The following is a 15450-nucleotide window of genomic DNA, read 5'->3' as shown; positions in this document are numbered from 1 at the left end:
AATACCTCTTACAGTATTAGAAAAAAGGTTTGTTTTTCTTTCCTACATTAACTTTCCCAAGAAAAATATCAGCTTCAGCCATCTTTATTATAGAGTAGGATAGCAAGAGAAAAAAACAGAATGGAGGTGAGAAGGGTAGAGATTGCAAAATAGGGAGGGGAACAGTGGGAGACAAATTAGGTTGATAAAGGAAAACAAATGGGAAGTATAGAGAAAGGAGCAGAGAAAGACAGAAAAGGGAATAGTCAAAGATAAACATGGAGAGAGAGACTGTATTAGTTAAAAAATAATAATAAACAGCGCAGCTATTAAACGTAAATTTTATAGTGTAAGGTTGGGTTACCATAGCAATGAATTTGCTAGGTGCGATGTTCAAAAATCTAATGTTGGATGGAAGTGTTAGCACAGCGTTAACTTAAACCTACACGAAAAGAGCAACTGCACGCAATGCACAACATATTTAAATGGAAACCTGATACTAAATTGGAGTCTTAAACTATTTTTAGCTGTCAGCAGCTTATGGCTCCATTTTACCGACTTAATGAAAACGAGCACTTAGTCTGAATTAGTAATATTAAAACTTCTAATTGAACCCATAATTTAGCATCAAAAGTCCAAATGTCAGTCTTTTATTCTCTGTAAAGTAATAGGTAGCCTGTTTGTATTTCATTACACTGGGAAGTCCCAAACTGCCTTTTCTTTTTTTGGAATACATAGTATCACTGTTTATTTTATGGTGAATTATCCCCTATATATAATTCCTTATAAAAAAATGAAAAGCTATTGGAAGAGTTTTAAGACAGGCAGCAGGCTACACAGAAGATGGTTAAGCATTAACTATTAAAATAAAAGCACTTATAAATAGCTTTTCACAAAACTTCTTCGGATAGTGCAGTTGTTTTGCCATTGGCTACTTATAACTTTCTTCCATAAAGGTCAGCAAAAACCTTTGAAAACACCATAAAGGCCAGTGTGTATGCTAAAACAACACCCTTAAATTACATGTTTTTATCAGTTTATAAACTCACAGTATAGAAATGTAAGTAAAAATAACACAAGCATGTATACAATGTTGTGTATTATTTTTCTAATGGACTGGAAAGTGGCACATTATGTTTTTCCAACTGTGCAACTCACGACAGCAAAAGCTTTTTGATTGTAAATATATGCGTGGAACAATATAACCTTTTTAAAATGTCAACTTTAGCTATCAGTACGTGGTAAAATATGTTCAAAACTTACTACGCAGTTAACTTATCAAGAGACAAAGCTCAAATCAAGTTGTAACATAAAACACACAAAGAGTAATTCACTCCAACACAAACTGAATCAAACTGTAACTTATGTCCTTGTATTAGCAATATTTTCATAGAATATTTTAATTAACTTCTTAAGGTAATAACTTTCAGTTTGGATTATAAAACATCTAGGGCCAGATTACAAGTGGTGTGCTAATTATTTTTCGCAGCGATAACAGCACTCAAAAGTAACAAAATTAGCGTTGCCAAATTAGCTTGCGTATTACATGTTGAAAATAAAAAGGTAGCGCGTAGGCAAAAGACTCAGGTACACTGACTTCTAGACTTTGGACATTGCAACTGTGCTATCTCAAGCCCAAATACTTCGAGGCCTATGTATCAAAGGTCTTGCGGACCTGATCCGACAGTGCGGATCAGGTCTGCAAGACCTCGCTGAATGCAGAGAGTTGCTGGTGCAACGTCGCCCCCTGCAGACTCGCGGCCAATCGGCCACCAGCAGGCGGACAGGGTTATGGAGCAGCGGTTTTTAGACCGCTGCTTCATAACTGTTGTTTCTGGTGAGTCTGAAGACTCGCCAGAAACACGGGCCCACAAGCTCCATACGGAGTTGATAAATGGGCCTCTTCTATGGGGCGTGGTGAAGAAATGCCTATAACACTGTGCTCAATCAAATGCGTTAAAGCCGAAGGTGTGTTAGGAATACTTTAAATTCCTATGTTCTTCACATAGAATAAATGCTCTTTTTATTTGAAAATACACACACGTTTATACAGTCGTATGCAAAAGTTTAGGTACCCCTGACAATTTCCATGATTTTCATTTATAAATAAATGGGTGTTTGGATCAGCAATTTAATTTTGATCTATCAAATAACTGAAGGACACAGTAAAATTATGGAAATTGTCAGGGGTGACTAAACTTTTGCATACGACTGTGTGTATATATATATATATATATATTAGGGATGGGCGAATGTGTTTATATTCAAATTTAAATGTCATTGTAGAAATCTAATTTACATAATCGAATGTTGATAAGAACGAATATTCTATTATCGAATGTTATTTAAAGTTTTTTTAATGTAATTTTGTAATTTTCGAATTTCCATCTCTGACACCAGGTGTAAGATACCTATGTCATGTGTGGCACCAAGAGTAGACTTATGCTACCTCACTTGTCACGTTATCCTCATTTTCCAAAGATAAAATCTGTTTAGTACAAATTTCTTGTGGATCCCCTGATCTTACAAGACGAAGCAGAGACAACAGCAAGGATCTAGGGAGGACAGTTTGATAAACATTGGTACTCTTATGATCCTACCTAGTTTTACTCTTCAATAAGAGATACCAAGAGAAGAAAGCAAATTTGATAACAGAGGTAAATTAGAAACTTTAAAACGACATGCGCTATCCAAATCATGAAGGTTTAATTTTGACTTTACTGTGACTTCAAGAATTTCCCTTTGTTGTCTTTATAAACTTTTATAACTGAATGAAATATCAGGAGCAATCACTTAAAATAGAGCTTAGATTTGAGATCTTATTAGGGAATCAGTTATATTTACCATCACTTTAAAAATTAACTTGCTGCCATTGTAGCCAGGTGGTCAGTAAAATCAGCCGGTAGTGCACCCACTAAAAAGGTCCTGGGTAGAACACTGTTTCCTAATGACTTTTGATCACAAGACAAAATAGCAACACTTTGGCTTGGCATCATTCACTTTTGGCAGTGCAGTCATGTTTAAATCCTATATAATAAAAGTGTGTTTGTCCGAAGCTGTCATGCGCAGTAGAGACTGCGCACGAGGACAAACACACCTGGCCTTCTAACTGACCTGGCGTTGTGTGGTAAAGTGGACGTGTCCGGGCGGGTGTGATGTGGGCGTGACCGGGCGTTACACTGGCGGGGTGAGCGTGACGTGGGCGGGGCCTGATCCCGGGGCTGCCGAGAGACAGAGAGCTCTAAAGAGGGGGGATAGAGAGAACAAAAGAGGGTGAATAGAGAGAGCAGAAGAGGGGGGAGAGAGAGACAGCAAACGAAAGGGGGGGAAGAGAGAGAGCAAAAGAGAGGGAGAGAGACAGCAAAAGAGGGGGGAGAGAGAGAGCAAAAGAGAGGGAGAGAGACAGCAAAAGAGGGGGAGAGAGAGCAAAAGAGAGGGGGGAGAGAGAGAGCAAAAGAGAGGGGGAGAGAGAGAGCAAAAGAGAGGGGGAAGAGAGCAAAAGAGAGGGGGAAGAGAGAGAGCAAAAGAGAGGGGGGAGATAGAGAGCAAAAGAGAGGGGGGAGAGAGAAAGAGCAAAAGAGAGGGGGGAGAGAGAGAGAGTAAAAGAGAGGGGAAAGAGAGAGAGTAAAAGAGAGGGGAGAGAGAAAGCAAGGGGTGGGACCGCTGTACTGAAAAAAATGGCCCGTGTACACGGGCATTAGGACTAGTTATTAATAAATGTCAAATTGCTGGTGTCTATGTAACGCACTTGCTCTCTGATAAGCACATCTGTTGCCAGGAGAACGGATAAATTGCTCTAAACAAAAAGAGACGTTGTACTAGCGAAATAATGGAGAGGAGAATTAACAGACAGCAGAACCCTAATGGAAATGAATGTTAAAAAAATAAATTTATCCAATCATATATGATAATTTCCTTCAGCCTTGCACTGAGAGGATATGCAATGCAAAGGTTATGACAGTACAAATTGATTAGTAGAGCCCCTTATACCATATGCAACAAATCCAAGCTGTTTTGTATTAATATGTTTTCTACTATTAAAATGATAACACAATTTGTACAATAAAATATATGTAAAGGCACAGTAAAGCCAAATTTAAACTTTCATGATTTAGGCAGAGCATGCAGTTTTAAACAACTTTCCAATTTACTTATATTATCAATTTTGCTTTGTACTCTTGGTATCCTTTGTTAAATTGCATACCTAGGTAAGCTCAGAAACAGCAATTCACTACTGGGAGCTAGAAGGTGATTGGTGGATGCCATTTGTCATTTGTTCACCATATGCGTTTCTTCAAGTGATGCAGTGGTTTTTTTTTACTCTTTGGTGCACGTTTCTCTTATTTAAAGTTTTATCTTTCTGCAAGGTTTCATGGCTAAATGTCAGCTGTAAGCTAGTAGCTATTTAGTATTCACTGAGGGCCATTAACGATCAATAAGAAAATGCACAACCCGTGCAAAAGGGGTTAAACACAAAGTAAAAGTCAGTTCCAGAGAAGCTAGCTGGAGCTCACTGGTGGTTAGCTGTTACACACATAAGCCTCTTGTCACTCTGGGCCTGATATACAAAACCTCTCTGCTCAGGGGAGCTATTCTTAAATGATCCTACTGCATGACATGACAGTTCTGTTGCACTTACACTTTGTGCTTTTGTATTTTATATCACTTTGCACTTCAGATTAACTCTTATTACATTTACAATTTTTTATACAGCAGTGTATTTAGGATTGTTATTTTACAAATTCTGGTTATGCTTTCACAGTTTCTGTGTAACTTTAACAAATTAGGATCATACTTTGTGTATTTATGTGTATCTTTTACAAATTACATTGCACTTTGCATTTCTCCTATTTTTTTTATAATCTTTTATTAAGGTTTTTCATAAAAGAAAACATGCAATAAATACCATGTACTATTAATGACAAAATTTAAATCGAACAATAAACAATGATGAGAATAAAAATACAGATAATTGACAAAATATGGACTTCTGAAACCTCTTTTTTATGATACTGATAGCTTACCTTGATGACTATTTAGCTAGACTCATATGTGCTAATTGATATAGGAGAAATTAAGTAGACAAGATAGTTATATTTTGAACCCCTTAGGGTCCAAATGTCACTTAAAAGGTGCATTTATTAGCAGATAAACACCGCTTAAAGCAATATAGTGTGTAGGAGATTATCATGTAATATTAGGTATAAATCCCATAATTGTGAGGTTTACATAAGTAACAGGAATTAAAGCATAGTAAAAGTGGATACACATAAATAAAATTATATTTTATCTCAGAGGCTATACTCATAACAGAAGTGCCCTGCTCGGAGTCTGTGTAGTGAATTGTGGAACAGCAAGCTCATATATCTCAAATAGTGGGAAGGCTGAGACTTTATTTTGGGGTGTGGGGATTGGGTACCTATTGGAAGAGAGTAAACTGCTGTAGTTGTTTAACTCCTGGACTGGTCATTTCAAAGCCATCACTACCAGTGTGACTCATATTACTAAGGACAATTTACACTACTCAAATGCTACCTCATTATCAAGTTAAAGACACCTATGGATAGGTCCAGTTGCCCCGGCCACAGGCAACAGTGGATACAATTCCGGGCAATACTGGGTTGAGTTACATTGTGAGAAGAAGCACAGATGAGTAGGAGACCACTATGTGTTACTACATAATCTGGAGCATGACATTCTTGTATTAGGCACTGGCAGTCTCACGGGAATTCTGTATGATTGATATAACTCTCCCATATTTCACTAGTCAGCTTAAAGGGACACTATACCCAAACATTTTCTTTCATGATTAAGGTAGAGAATACAATTTTAAACAACATTCCAATTTACTTCTATTACCTAATTTGCTTCATTCTTTAGATATACTTTAATGAAGAAATAGCAATGCACACGGTGAACCAATCACAGGAGGCATCTATGTGCAGCTACCAATCAGCAGCTACTAAGCATATCTAGATATGCTTTTCAGCAAATAATATCAAGAGAATGAAGCAAAATGGATAATAGAAGTAAATTAGAAAGTTGTTTATAATTGTATGCTCTTTCTAAATCATGAAAGAAAAAAATTGGGTTTCATGTCCCTTTAATATAATGTTGTATAAAAGACCCGTCTAGTGAGGGTATTTGCTTGTGTTATCCCCTAGTGTAACCCGTGCAAGTAGTCCTACCTTTCCCAGTCTCCAATGTATCCTTGCTTATAATCTTAGTGGTATATGTGCAAATGAAACTTAGGTATATACCTTAACTTCTACGACCAATATAATAGAACACATTAGGTAACCATATACAAACGAAAAACTTTTGCTAAGATATCCCCATATCTGGAACACAGTTCCAAAGTCCGCGTGGAGACAATATGGGCTTCATTACCATGAACCTTAACATCAGAGGGGCAAACAAGATATGTGAAAAGTCCCATGAGCAAACTTGGTAAAGTCAATAGAAAACAGAACAGTTACCGTCTCTGGCAAACAACAAGTTGTGTTAATTATAAGCATGGGTGTCTTCATGGGGGCGATATTAATCTGACAATGATATTAGCCTGCTGAGCCACCCGGATCCCTCAGCGACATCCATGTTATCGGCCCTGAATGATATGAGCTTAGCCCATGAGCATAAACATGCATTGCTGTTATTCTGTGAAAACTGTGTCTTTGTATGATCTGGTGCTGTGATAATGTACCATGCCATGTATATCTTTGGTTAGATGTCTTACCATGCAATCTCAAGCTTGGTTTACAGAGATCATTTGGTATCGTGCAGCATTCTGTAGGAGGACATCCTGACTGTAGCTTGTCCTAGACAGTTTTAGTGAAAGATCAGTGCTGGGCCCTGTCACCAACGGGAGGGTCTCATGTGTACTAATTGAATGCTCCCGTGTATCGCTCAGTTCCAGAAATTCTTGGCTGGACTCCTTCGGAGAGGTGGAGGAAAATTCTAACTTGATTTCTGCTGAAAGCAGCATGGTCCACCAAGCGCGAGGAGTAAGTCTCTAGGGTTAGGCACCATGTTATAAACCCGCAACGATGTTAAATGTTAAATCTTATTAAGCCTCTGTGCTCTCCAAGTATATGTATCTTCAAAGCAATTAAGGTCAACTCAAGTTGTGTAATCCTGTCACTATGTTCTAATCTCCCGGGGGGGTGTATGTGTAGGCCTCTGTCACGTAATGACCACCTCTGCAAACCCTTCCTTTCCGGTACTTCGAGACAGAAATTTCCTTTCCGATACTCAGCTTATTTTGATCAGCAAGTACTGTAGAGTCCGAAAATGTAAAGTAGGAAGGTAGATGACCATTATAGTAGATGATAGGCAGTGGGTTTGTCAACTAGCTCTTGCAGCCTTTGTAAAGAGCAGCCATCTTGGCCGCCACCCGGAAGCTTGCATTTCTTCTATTTTAATTGAAACTGAAAAAATATCAGTTTTCCAGAGAGCTTTATTACTTTCTATGAGCCAGATAATCAAACATTCTTTAGTTTGGAGAGAGATTACATCCATCACTTAAAAGATCTATATATACATGTTTAAAACATATTTTCATTGTCATAATATCTTGCCACTCTTGAGGTATGTCTCTGTTAACCAATAGCAGCTGTAAAACTTGAATATATCAGCCATTATATAGTTATCCCTTAAAGGGATATGAAACCCAATTTTTTTTGCATGATTTAGAGAGAGCACGCCATTTTAAACAGCTTTTTGTTTTACTTTTATTATCTCTATTTGTTTAATTCTCTTGGTATCCTTTATCAAAAAGCATACCAAGTTAAGCTAAGTAGCTGCTGATTGCTGGCTGCACATACATGCCTTATGTTATTAGCTCACCCATGCTGTTCCTTTAACAAAGGATACCAACAGATTGAAGCCAATTAGATAAAAGTAAATTGGAAAGTTGTTTCAAATTGTATTCTCTATCTGAATCATGAAAGAAGATAAAGTGGGTTTCATGCTCCTTTAAATAAGAAACAAACCTTTAATAGCATTTGATTTATTTTTTTACCTTTACTTTACATTAAGACATACACTATAGCAGTGTGCTGCACCCTTTTTTGGCAACAAACTGTACATGGGTTATTATTTTATATAAACACAAGTAATTTGAACGGTATTAAACTTACCAAAAACATCATCAGGATCTCCTCCTTTCATTGCTCCTTCTGAAAATGTGTACAAAATTAGTAGTTAATGTGTTAGAAACATTATAATGTGGTAAATGAGAAAAGAAAAAAGTTACATTTTATAGGATATGCTCTACATTTTTAGTAAACCAAAATAAAATAAAATAAAATCTGCAATGTATTGAAAACTGGACCATGAATGAACAATGTGGATACAAAATGACTATCATATTAATAAGTGAGTATTTTAGCATACAGAGTTACATATAACGATATAGAACCACACTTTTAATCATTTTGACCCCATACTGATACATCAGAATTCACATGAAAAGGGTTTTGCATGACCTTTCAAAGGATCCACAGTGATCCCAGAGGCGTTTAGGGACAGGGAAGTGAAAGGGACTTGTGACTGGTGGACCACTAGGGTTTTATGGGTGAAGCCTCGTCAGAAGGGCAGCTCTGACGATGTGATGAGGAAGACTGGGTGCGTCATTAGTGAGGTTGTGGGTGGAGCAAAGCAACATCTGTATTTCAATCTTTAGAAAACTAATTTCCAAAAGATTTTCAACTTTTATAACCTTAACCTCCTGTAAACACTTTTCCTCTGTTTAAAGCAGAATACACTATGTGGCTAAAAGTATGTGGACACTTCTACCTATTATTAAGTTTAGGTGTTTCAGTCACACCTATTGCTAACAGGTGCATACAATCTAGCACAAAGCCATGAAATCTCCATAGACAAACTTTTGCAGAACAATGGGTTATATAGAAAATCTCAGTGACTCTAAACCTGGCACTGTAATAGGATGGCACCTTTGTCACAATTCTGTTCTCAAAAATTCTGCCCCAGTAGATCTGCACAAGTACACTGTAAGTGCTATTATTGTGAAGTGGAAATGTTTGGGAACAACAACAGCACAGCCATGAAGTGGTAGACCAAACAAACTCACAGAGAGGAGTCGGTGAGTTCTGAAGGGCTCTGCGAGTACAAATCACCTCTCATCTATTGCCTCACTCACAACAGAGTTCTAAACTACCTCTAAAAGCAACATCAACCCAAGAAGGTCTGCACATCGGGACCTTCATTAAATGGGTTTCCATGGTTGAGCAGCTGTAAACAAGCCTCACATAAACATTCGCAATGTTAGCAGTGGACTCTGGAGCAGTAGAAACGTGTTCTCTGGAATTATGAATCCCACTTCACTAGCTGGCAGTCTGATGGAAGAATCTGGGTGTGGTGGATACTAAGAACATGCTATCTACCAGAATGCATAGAGCCTACTGTAAAGTTTTGTGGAGGAGGGATGATGGTTTGAAGCTGTTTTTCATGGTTTGGGTTAGGCTCCTTAATTCCAGTGAAGCAAGCACTTGTTGAGGTAGCGCGTGAAATTTTTTTACTTTCAACTTGTAATTTGCGCACAAAAAGCCGAAGTTGAGCGCAACTGGCGCACGAGCGGGAGTATTGCTCCACTCGGAATCTAGCCCTCAACCAGCTCCCATGTTATTATGTAAAGCTGATTCACTAACTCTAATTGATCGCTCCAATCTTTAAATAAAGTAATTTCTTAATATATAGTAATTTGTGGCATATGTTCTCACAGTTGTGTTCAAAAGGTCCCTCCATTATCAATACATTTGTTTTAGTGCATATACAGTATATATTTAGATGTGTGTATATATATTAAAGTAATATAGGAAAGATGTGGGAAATCCTCTTCTAATATGCAATATATAGATGCAAGTGCAAAGTGCATACAGGTGAATACTGTTGTGTCCGGGACTTACCCTTAAGGAGCCTAACCGCCCCCGGAATCAGTGTATACCATGTAGTACCTCAGACAGGAACTCAAGCATGCCGGGGGACCTCCGCGGTCAAACCGAAATCGATTCGGTGGGCTGTCTGCTCCAAACCAGCCGGCGTGATGTGAGAAACTCCAGCAGCGCTTCAGGCTAAACACAGGTGCGCTGCGATGTCTGTTTGTGACGTTGCAGGATCTCCTGTAGGGGGGGCGGTGCTCTTGCTTCACCCGGATTTTACAACAGTATACTTTGTATGTAAGGGCTTTGAGCTGATCCAAGCTGGTGCGATAAAGACAATCAAAGAAGTAGGGTCGGATCCAGCTTTATGCAAATAAAATCCATCTTTATTGGCAAAGTTAAAACGCCAAGAGTGGCTCAGCGAACAGCATACAGAAAACCAGTGTGTGAGCGTGACACCACGGCTTACATGTTTCGGCACTCAGCCGTAATCATAGCCATAGGTGTCATGCAGGTGAATACAAGTTTAAAAAACTGTGTTACAATTGTGATTGGTTAAAAACATTAGATACAAAACACGCCCACACCAGGTAAAGGGTAATTTGATTAACCCTTAGTATCCAAACTACGCTACAGCAAGAGTACACACACTACAGTATATATAAAATTCGATAATTAGAAATATGAACAAATTTCTAAAATAGAAATTTCTAAAATAGAAAACTGCTAAGAGTAATTTGAGAACATTGAGGAAAGATTGCCCTGACTTTCACAAATTATTTTTGCGCTAAATATCATTATCGTTAGCAAGCACTAGAACATCATATGTATATTTGCAGAATTCTAAATGGCATAATTTAAACTTGGGTTGAGTAATAATAATATCAGTTAACTGAAATAGGTTCTCTTACAGTATTATCTCTCCAAGGTATGTACCCCAAAAAGGGATATGGTTATATACGCGCAAGTAAAAATACACATACATTAATACAGGCTATATACGTATATATGTTCATACAGCTAGCGGGGCAGGCTTAGAATGTTACCCTCAATACGTATGGAAGGATTGTTCAGAGAGATATTTAGAGAGTGAGACACATCTAAAATATATCTAGAAGTGTTAAAAAAGAGTTAAAGAAATAGGACAAAGGGATGGAATATAATAGAATAACAGTACCTGTAAATGAATAATATGTATATATGTATGTATATGAGGTGATCTTGAATATGAATGTTGATATTGATATTTTAAAGTTATTTTGAAGTTATTCCCAGAAGTTGATCAAATCATATCTTGAGTTTAAACCCAATGGTAATCTGGTTTTTAGGGTGTATATCCAATATACTTCCCTTTTGGCAAGTATGTTATCCAGATTACCACCTCTCTTGGGCACTTTAGCTTGTTCTATTGCTGCCCATTTAAATGAATTTAGGCTACTATGATGTTTTGTGGCAAAGTGTTGCACAAGTGGTGTGCTAGATGTACCCTTTGTAATAGTCGAAAAGTGTTCTCTAATCCGGGAATTTATATCCCTAGAGGTTAACCCTATGTATTGAATATTACATAGGGTACATGTAATGATATATATAACATTAGTGCTTTGACAATTTAAGCAAGATTTAATGGGATATGTCTGTCCTGTTATTGCTGAAGTGAATTCTTTAATAACCCATGCAAAATCACATGGTTTGCATTTCTTATGGCCACACTTGAACATGCCCAGATGATGTAACCATGAGCTAGTATGACTTGGAATCTGTTTTAGTTCTGTGGGAGACAAAATGGAAGCCAAAGTAGGGCTCTTCTTGTAAGAACATCTAACACCTTGTTTTACAGTTTCAACCAACTTCTCGTCAGCTGCTAATAGCGGGAAATGTTTCCTGACTATGTCGCAGATTTGGGAATATTGTGTGCTAAAAGTTGTTACAAAATGAACACCTAAAAAATCCCTATGTGTATTAGCAGCTTTATCTACCAAAAGTTGGTCTCTGTCCAGTTGGTCAACAGCTAATCTAGCCTGTCTAATATGGCTGCGGGTATATTTTCTCTCTTTTAGTCTCTTCTCTAGACAAACAGCCTCCTGCACATAGTCCTCATTCTTGCTACAATTTCTTTTAAGCCGGGTAAACTGGCCTTTGGCAACAGCGTATGAGGTATTTTTAGGGTGGCAACTAGAGGCGTGCAGGAGGGTGTTGCCCGAGATGGGTTTACGGTATACTTTTGATACAATATTGCCACTTCTGTCACCTATAAGGCACAAGTCTAGATAATTAATGAAATGGCTGTCAGTGGTGTATGTAAAGCTCAAGTTTAAATTATTTTTGTTTATCATGTCAATGAAATTCTTAATGTCTGCAGGGGGACCTGACCATATAAGCAGTAGGTCATCAATATAGCGTTTAAAGAAACAAATGTGGGACCTGAATGTGTTACTGTGGTCAAAGATGTTTTCTAGCTCCCATTTGCCAAGAAATAAATTGGCATACGAGGGGGCGTATTTCGCCCCCATGGCTGTGCCACATTTTTGTACATAGTATTTGCCTTCAAAAGTAAAAAAGTTATGAGTCAATAAGAACTCCAGAATTCTCAAAATATATTTTTGAAAATCTGATGTATATTCCGTATGTGTTGCCAAATAATATTTTACTGCTTCAATACCCTTATTGTGTGGGATCCTAGAGTAAAGTGAGACTACATCAACTGAGAGCCAATGGTAGTTAGTTTGCCATTTTATGTTAGTTAGAAGATTTAGTATGTGTTTTGAATCCCTCGTATATGAAGGTAGTAGGTGGACTAATGGCTGCAAAATAGCATCAAGCCACTGGGACAATCTTTCAAAGATGGAATCTATGCCGCTAACTATAGGGCGGCCTTGTACGTTATGAAGGGATTTGTGAACCTTAGGGAACATATGAAAAACTGGGATTCTTGGGTATTTTACATAGAGGTAGTCAGCTGTGTTTTCATCTAAGAAACCATGTTCAATGCCATCATCTAGTATATCAAAAAGGAGCTTCTTATACTCATTTGTTGGATTTCTGGGAAGAATAGAGTAGTCAGTAGGGATGTTGAGTTGTCTGTGTGCCTCTGATATGTAGTCCTGCCTATCAAGTACCACAACGGTACCCCCCTTATCTGATGGGCGGATTACTAAGTCTGATCTTAGCTGTAAAGACTTGAGTGCTTCTGTCTGTTTTTTGGTAAGATTTTTAGTTGTTCGTTCAGTGGTCTCTTTTAGTTTATGCAAATCTGATTCTACTCGTGCATGGAAAGTTTCAATTATAGGTCCTCTGTTTTGTATTGGATAAAAAGTAGATTTATTTCTAAATGAGTGTGCCCTATTGAGTGTTCCTGATATTGTGTTGCTCTCAATTGCTAAATTTTGTAGGGATATGAGATCACATGTTTCTGAAAAGGTATTTATGCCTGTGGTAGGTGTGGTGCAGAAGCTATCTGGTTCCAAAATGAATGTCTCCTGAACAGTATCTGCAAAATATTTTTTTAAAGTGATGTTTCTGACGAATTTGTTGATATCAATGAGTGTCTGAAATATATCAAAGTTAGTAGTGGGTGCAAACCCTAAGCCTAAAGATAGTACATCTATTTGATCTTGAGTGAGAGTAGCTGAGGATAAATTAACTACACTGTTCATTTGTATTTGGTCAGTGTGCGGTTCCCCCTTACTGGATATCTCTCTTGGTTGTTGGCCTGCATCCCCCCTATACCCTCTGTTTGGGGGTCCATAGGAAAAACCTGGTTCAATAATGACATTTCCTGTGTTCCTGTGTCTACTGCAAATGTACTAGCTCGTTCATCTAGTCTATTGGTAGCAGTATATTTGGAGACAGTGTTTTTATCTTTAGGTTTCACTACTCTAGGTGCAGAATTAGTGCCTATAGTGTTAGGTACAACGGAAGTATTAGAAATGTTGGACATATTAGAAATGTTAGGGGCAATAGGAGGCTTTAGAATGCCTTGTTGTGAATTAGAGATAGTGTTGATCTGTGTCTCTATGTCCATTTCACCACCTGATGTATATTCATCGGACGATCTGTCTGTATCACTGTCAGAAAAGCTGACCTGTTTTTGGTTACCCCTTCTATGTCTACGATTGCCCCTATGTTTGTTATGTTTGTTCTGTGGCAAGCTCCTTCTATAGTTGGAACGTTGTTTTTTGTTCCAAATATATACTGAATTTTTCTGATAATCGGTTTTATCCCGAATAAACTTGATGTGTTTATTTTCCATTATGACTTGCTTGCCACGGGCCAAAGACTCTTGTAGTATTTTATCAAATTTTGCAAAGTTAGGGTCAGCACTACGGTTATTTAACTCTATCTGAATAGTGTCTATCTCTTGCTTAATTAAATTAAGTTGCTGAGTTCTATATTGGATTAACAATAGCATTAATTGACATGAACATTCAGATAGTGCTGCATTCCATTTATCAACAAACTCAATGTCCGTTGTATCAACATCAAAGGTAGGAAATTTAAAAATCCTTAGTCCTCTTGGGATCATTTGTGCTTTAAGATAGGATTGAAATGTCCAAATGTCCCATTGTGCTTTGGTCTCTTTAAATAACAAAGTCTCCACTGCATCGAATAAAGTGCTAAGTGAAAGTGTCCCCTTGTCCTCTGAAAATATTTTTTCACATTCTGTTGAGAAATTACTCCGTGCTGTAGCGGGTCTCAGAGAAAAGTATTGTGGTGGTGCTGTTTCTTCCATTGTTATAATGGTTCAGTATTCGTTGCCAAAATGGATACTCAAAATAGAGATGTGGAAGCCCTTATAATAATAGATAACAGCGAAAAGTTTCCCAAGGTATCACCAGTAATACCCAAATATTAAAGTAATATAGGAAAGATGTGGGAAATCCTCTTCTAATATGCAATATATAGATGCAAGTGCAAAGTGCATACAGGTGAATACTGTTGTGTCCGGGACTTACCCTTAAGGAGCCTAACCGCCCCCGGAATCAGTGTATACCATGTAGTACCTCAGACAGGAACTCAAGCATGCCGGGGGACCTCCGCGGTCAAACCGAAATCGATTCGGTGGGCTGTCTGCTCCAAACCAGCCGGCGTGATGTGAGAAACTCCAGCAGCGCTTCAGGCTAAACACAGGTGCGCTGCGATGTCTGTTTGTGACGTTGCAGGATCTCCTGTAGGGGGGGCGGTGCTCTTGCTTCACCCGGATTTTACAACAGTATACTTTGTATGTAAGGGCTTTGAGCTGATCCAAGCTGGTGCGATAAAGACAATCAAAGAAGTAGGGTCGGATCCAGCTTTATGCAAATAAAATCCATCTTTATTGGCAAAGTTAAAACGCCAAGAGTGGCTCAGCGAACAGCATACAGAAAACCAGTGTGTGAGCGTGACACCACGGCTTACATGTTTCGGCACTCAGCCGTAATCATAGCCATAGGTGTCATGCAGGTGAATACAAGTTTAAAAAACTGTGTTACAATTGTGATTGGTTAAAAACATTAGATACAAAACACGCCCACACCAGGTAAAGGGTAATTTGATTAACCCTTAGTATCCAAACTACGCTACAGCAAGAGTACAC

The 15450-nt window shown here is 38.1% G+C and overlaps 1 protein-coding gene across 3 annotated transcripts in view; it reads right to left on the bottom strand.

The window, feature by feature from the left end:
• Nucleotides 1-15450, bottom strand: part of PPP1R9A (protein phosphatase 1 regulatory subunit 9A) — a 558902-nt gene that overhangs the window by 70402 nt on the left and 473050 nt on the right. For 2 of the 3 annotated variants that reach the window (XM_053714066.1, XM_053714065.1), the window contains exon 12: nucleotides 8118-8156. The exons of the other annotated variant lie outside the window; for it this stretch is intronic. In XM_053714066.1, the coding sequence (XP_053570041.1) occupies nucleotides 8118-8156 (39 nt within the window). The remainder of the gene's footprint in view (nucleotides 1-8117; nucleotides 8157-15450) is intronic. 3 annotated transcript variants of the gene reach the window in all.

The sequence above is a fragment of the Bombina bombina genome, chromosome 5, assembly GCF_027579735.1.
Source record: "Bombina bombina isolate aBomBom1 chromosome 5, aBomBom1.pri, whole genome shotgun sequence".
Classification (NCBI taxonomy): Eukaryota; Metazoa; Chordata; class Amphibia; order Anura; family Bombinatoridae; genus Bombina; species Bombina bombina.
The sequence above is the reverse complement of the archived record's forward strand: the minus strand, read 5'-3'. Positions and strand labels throughout refer to the sequence as shown.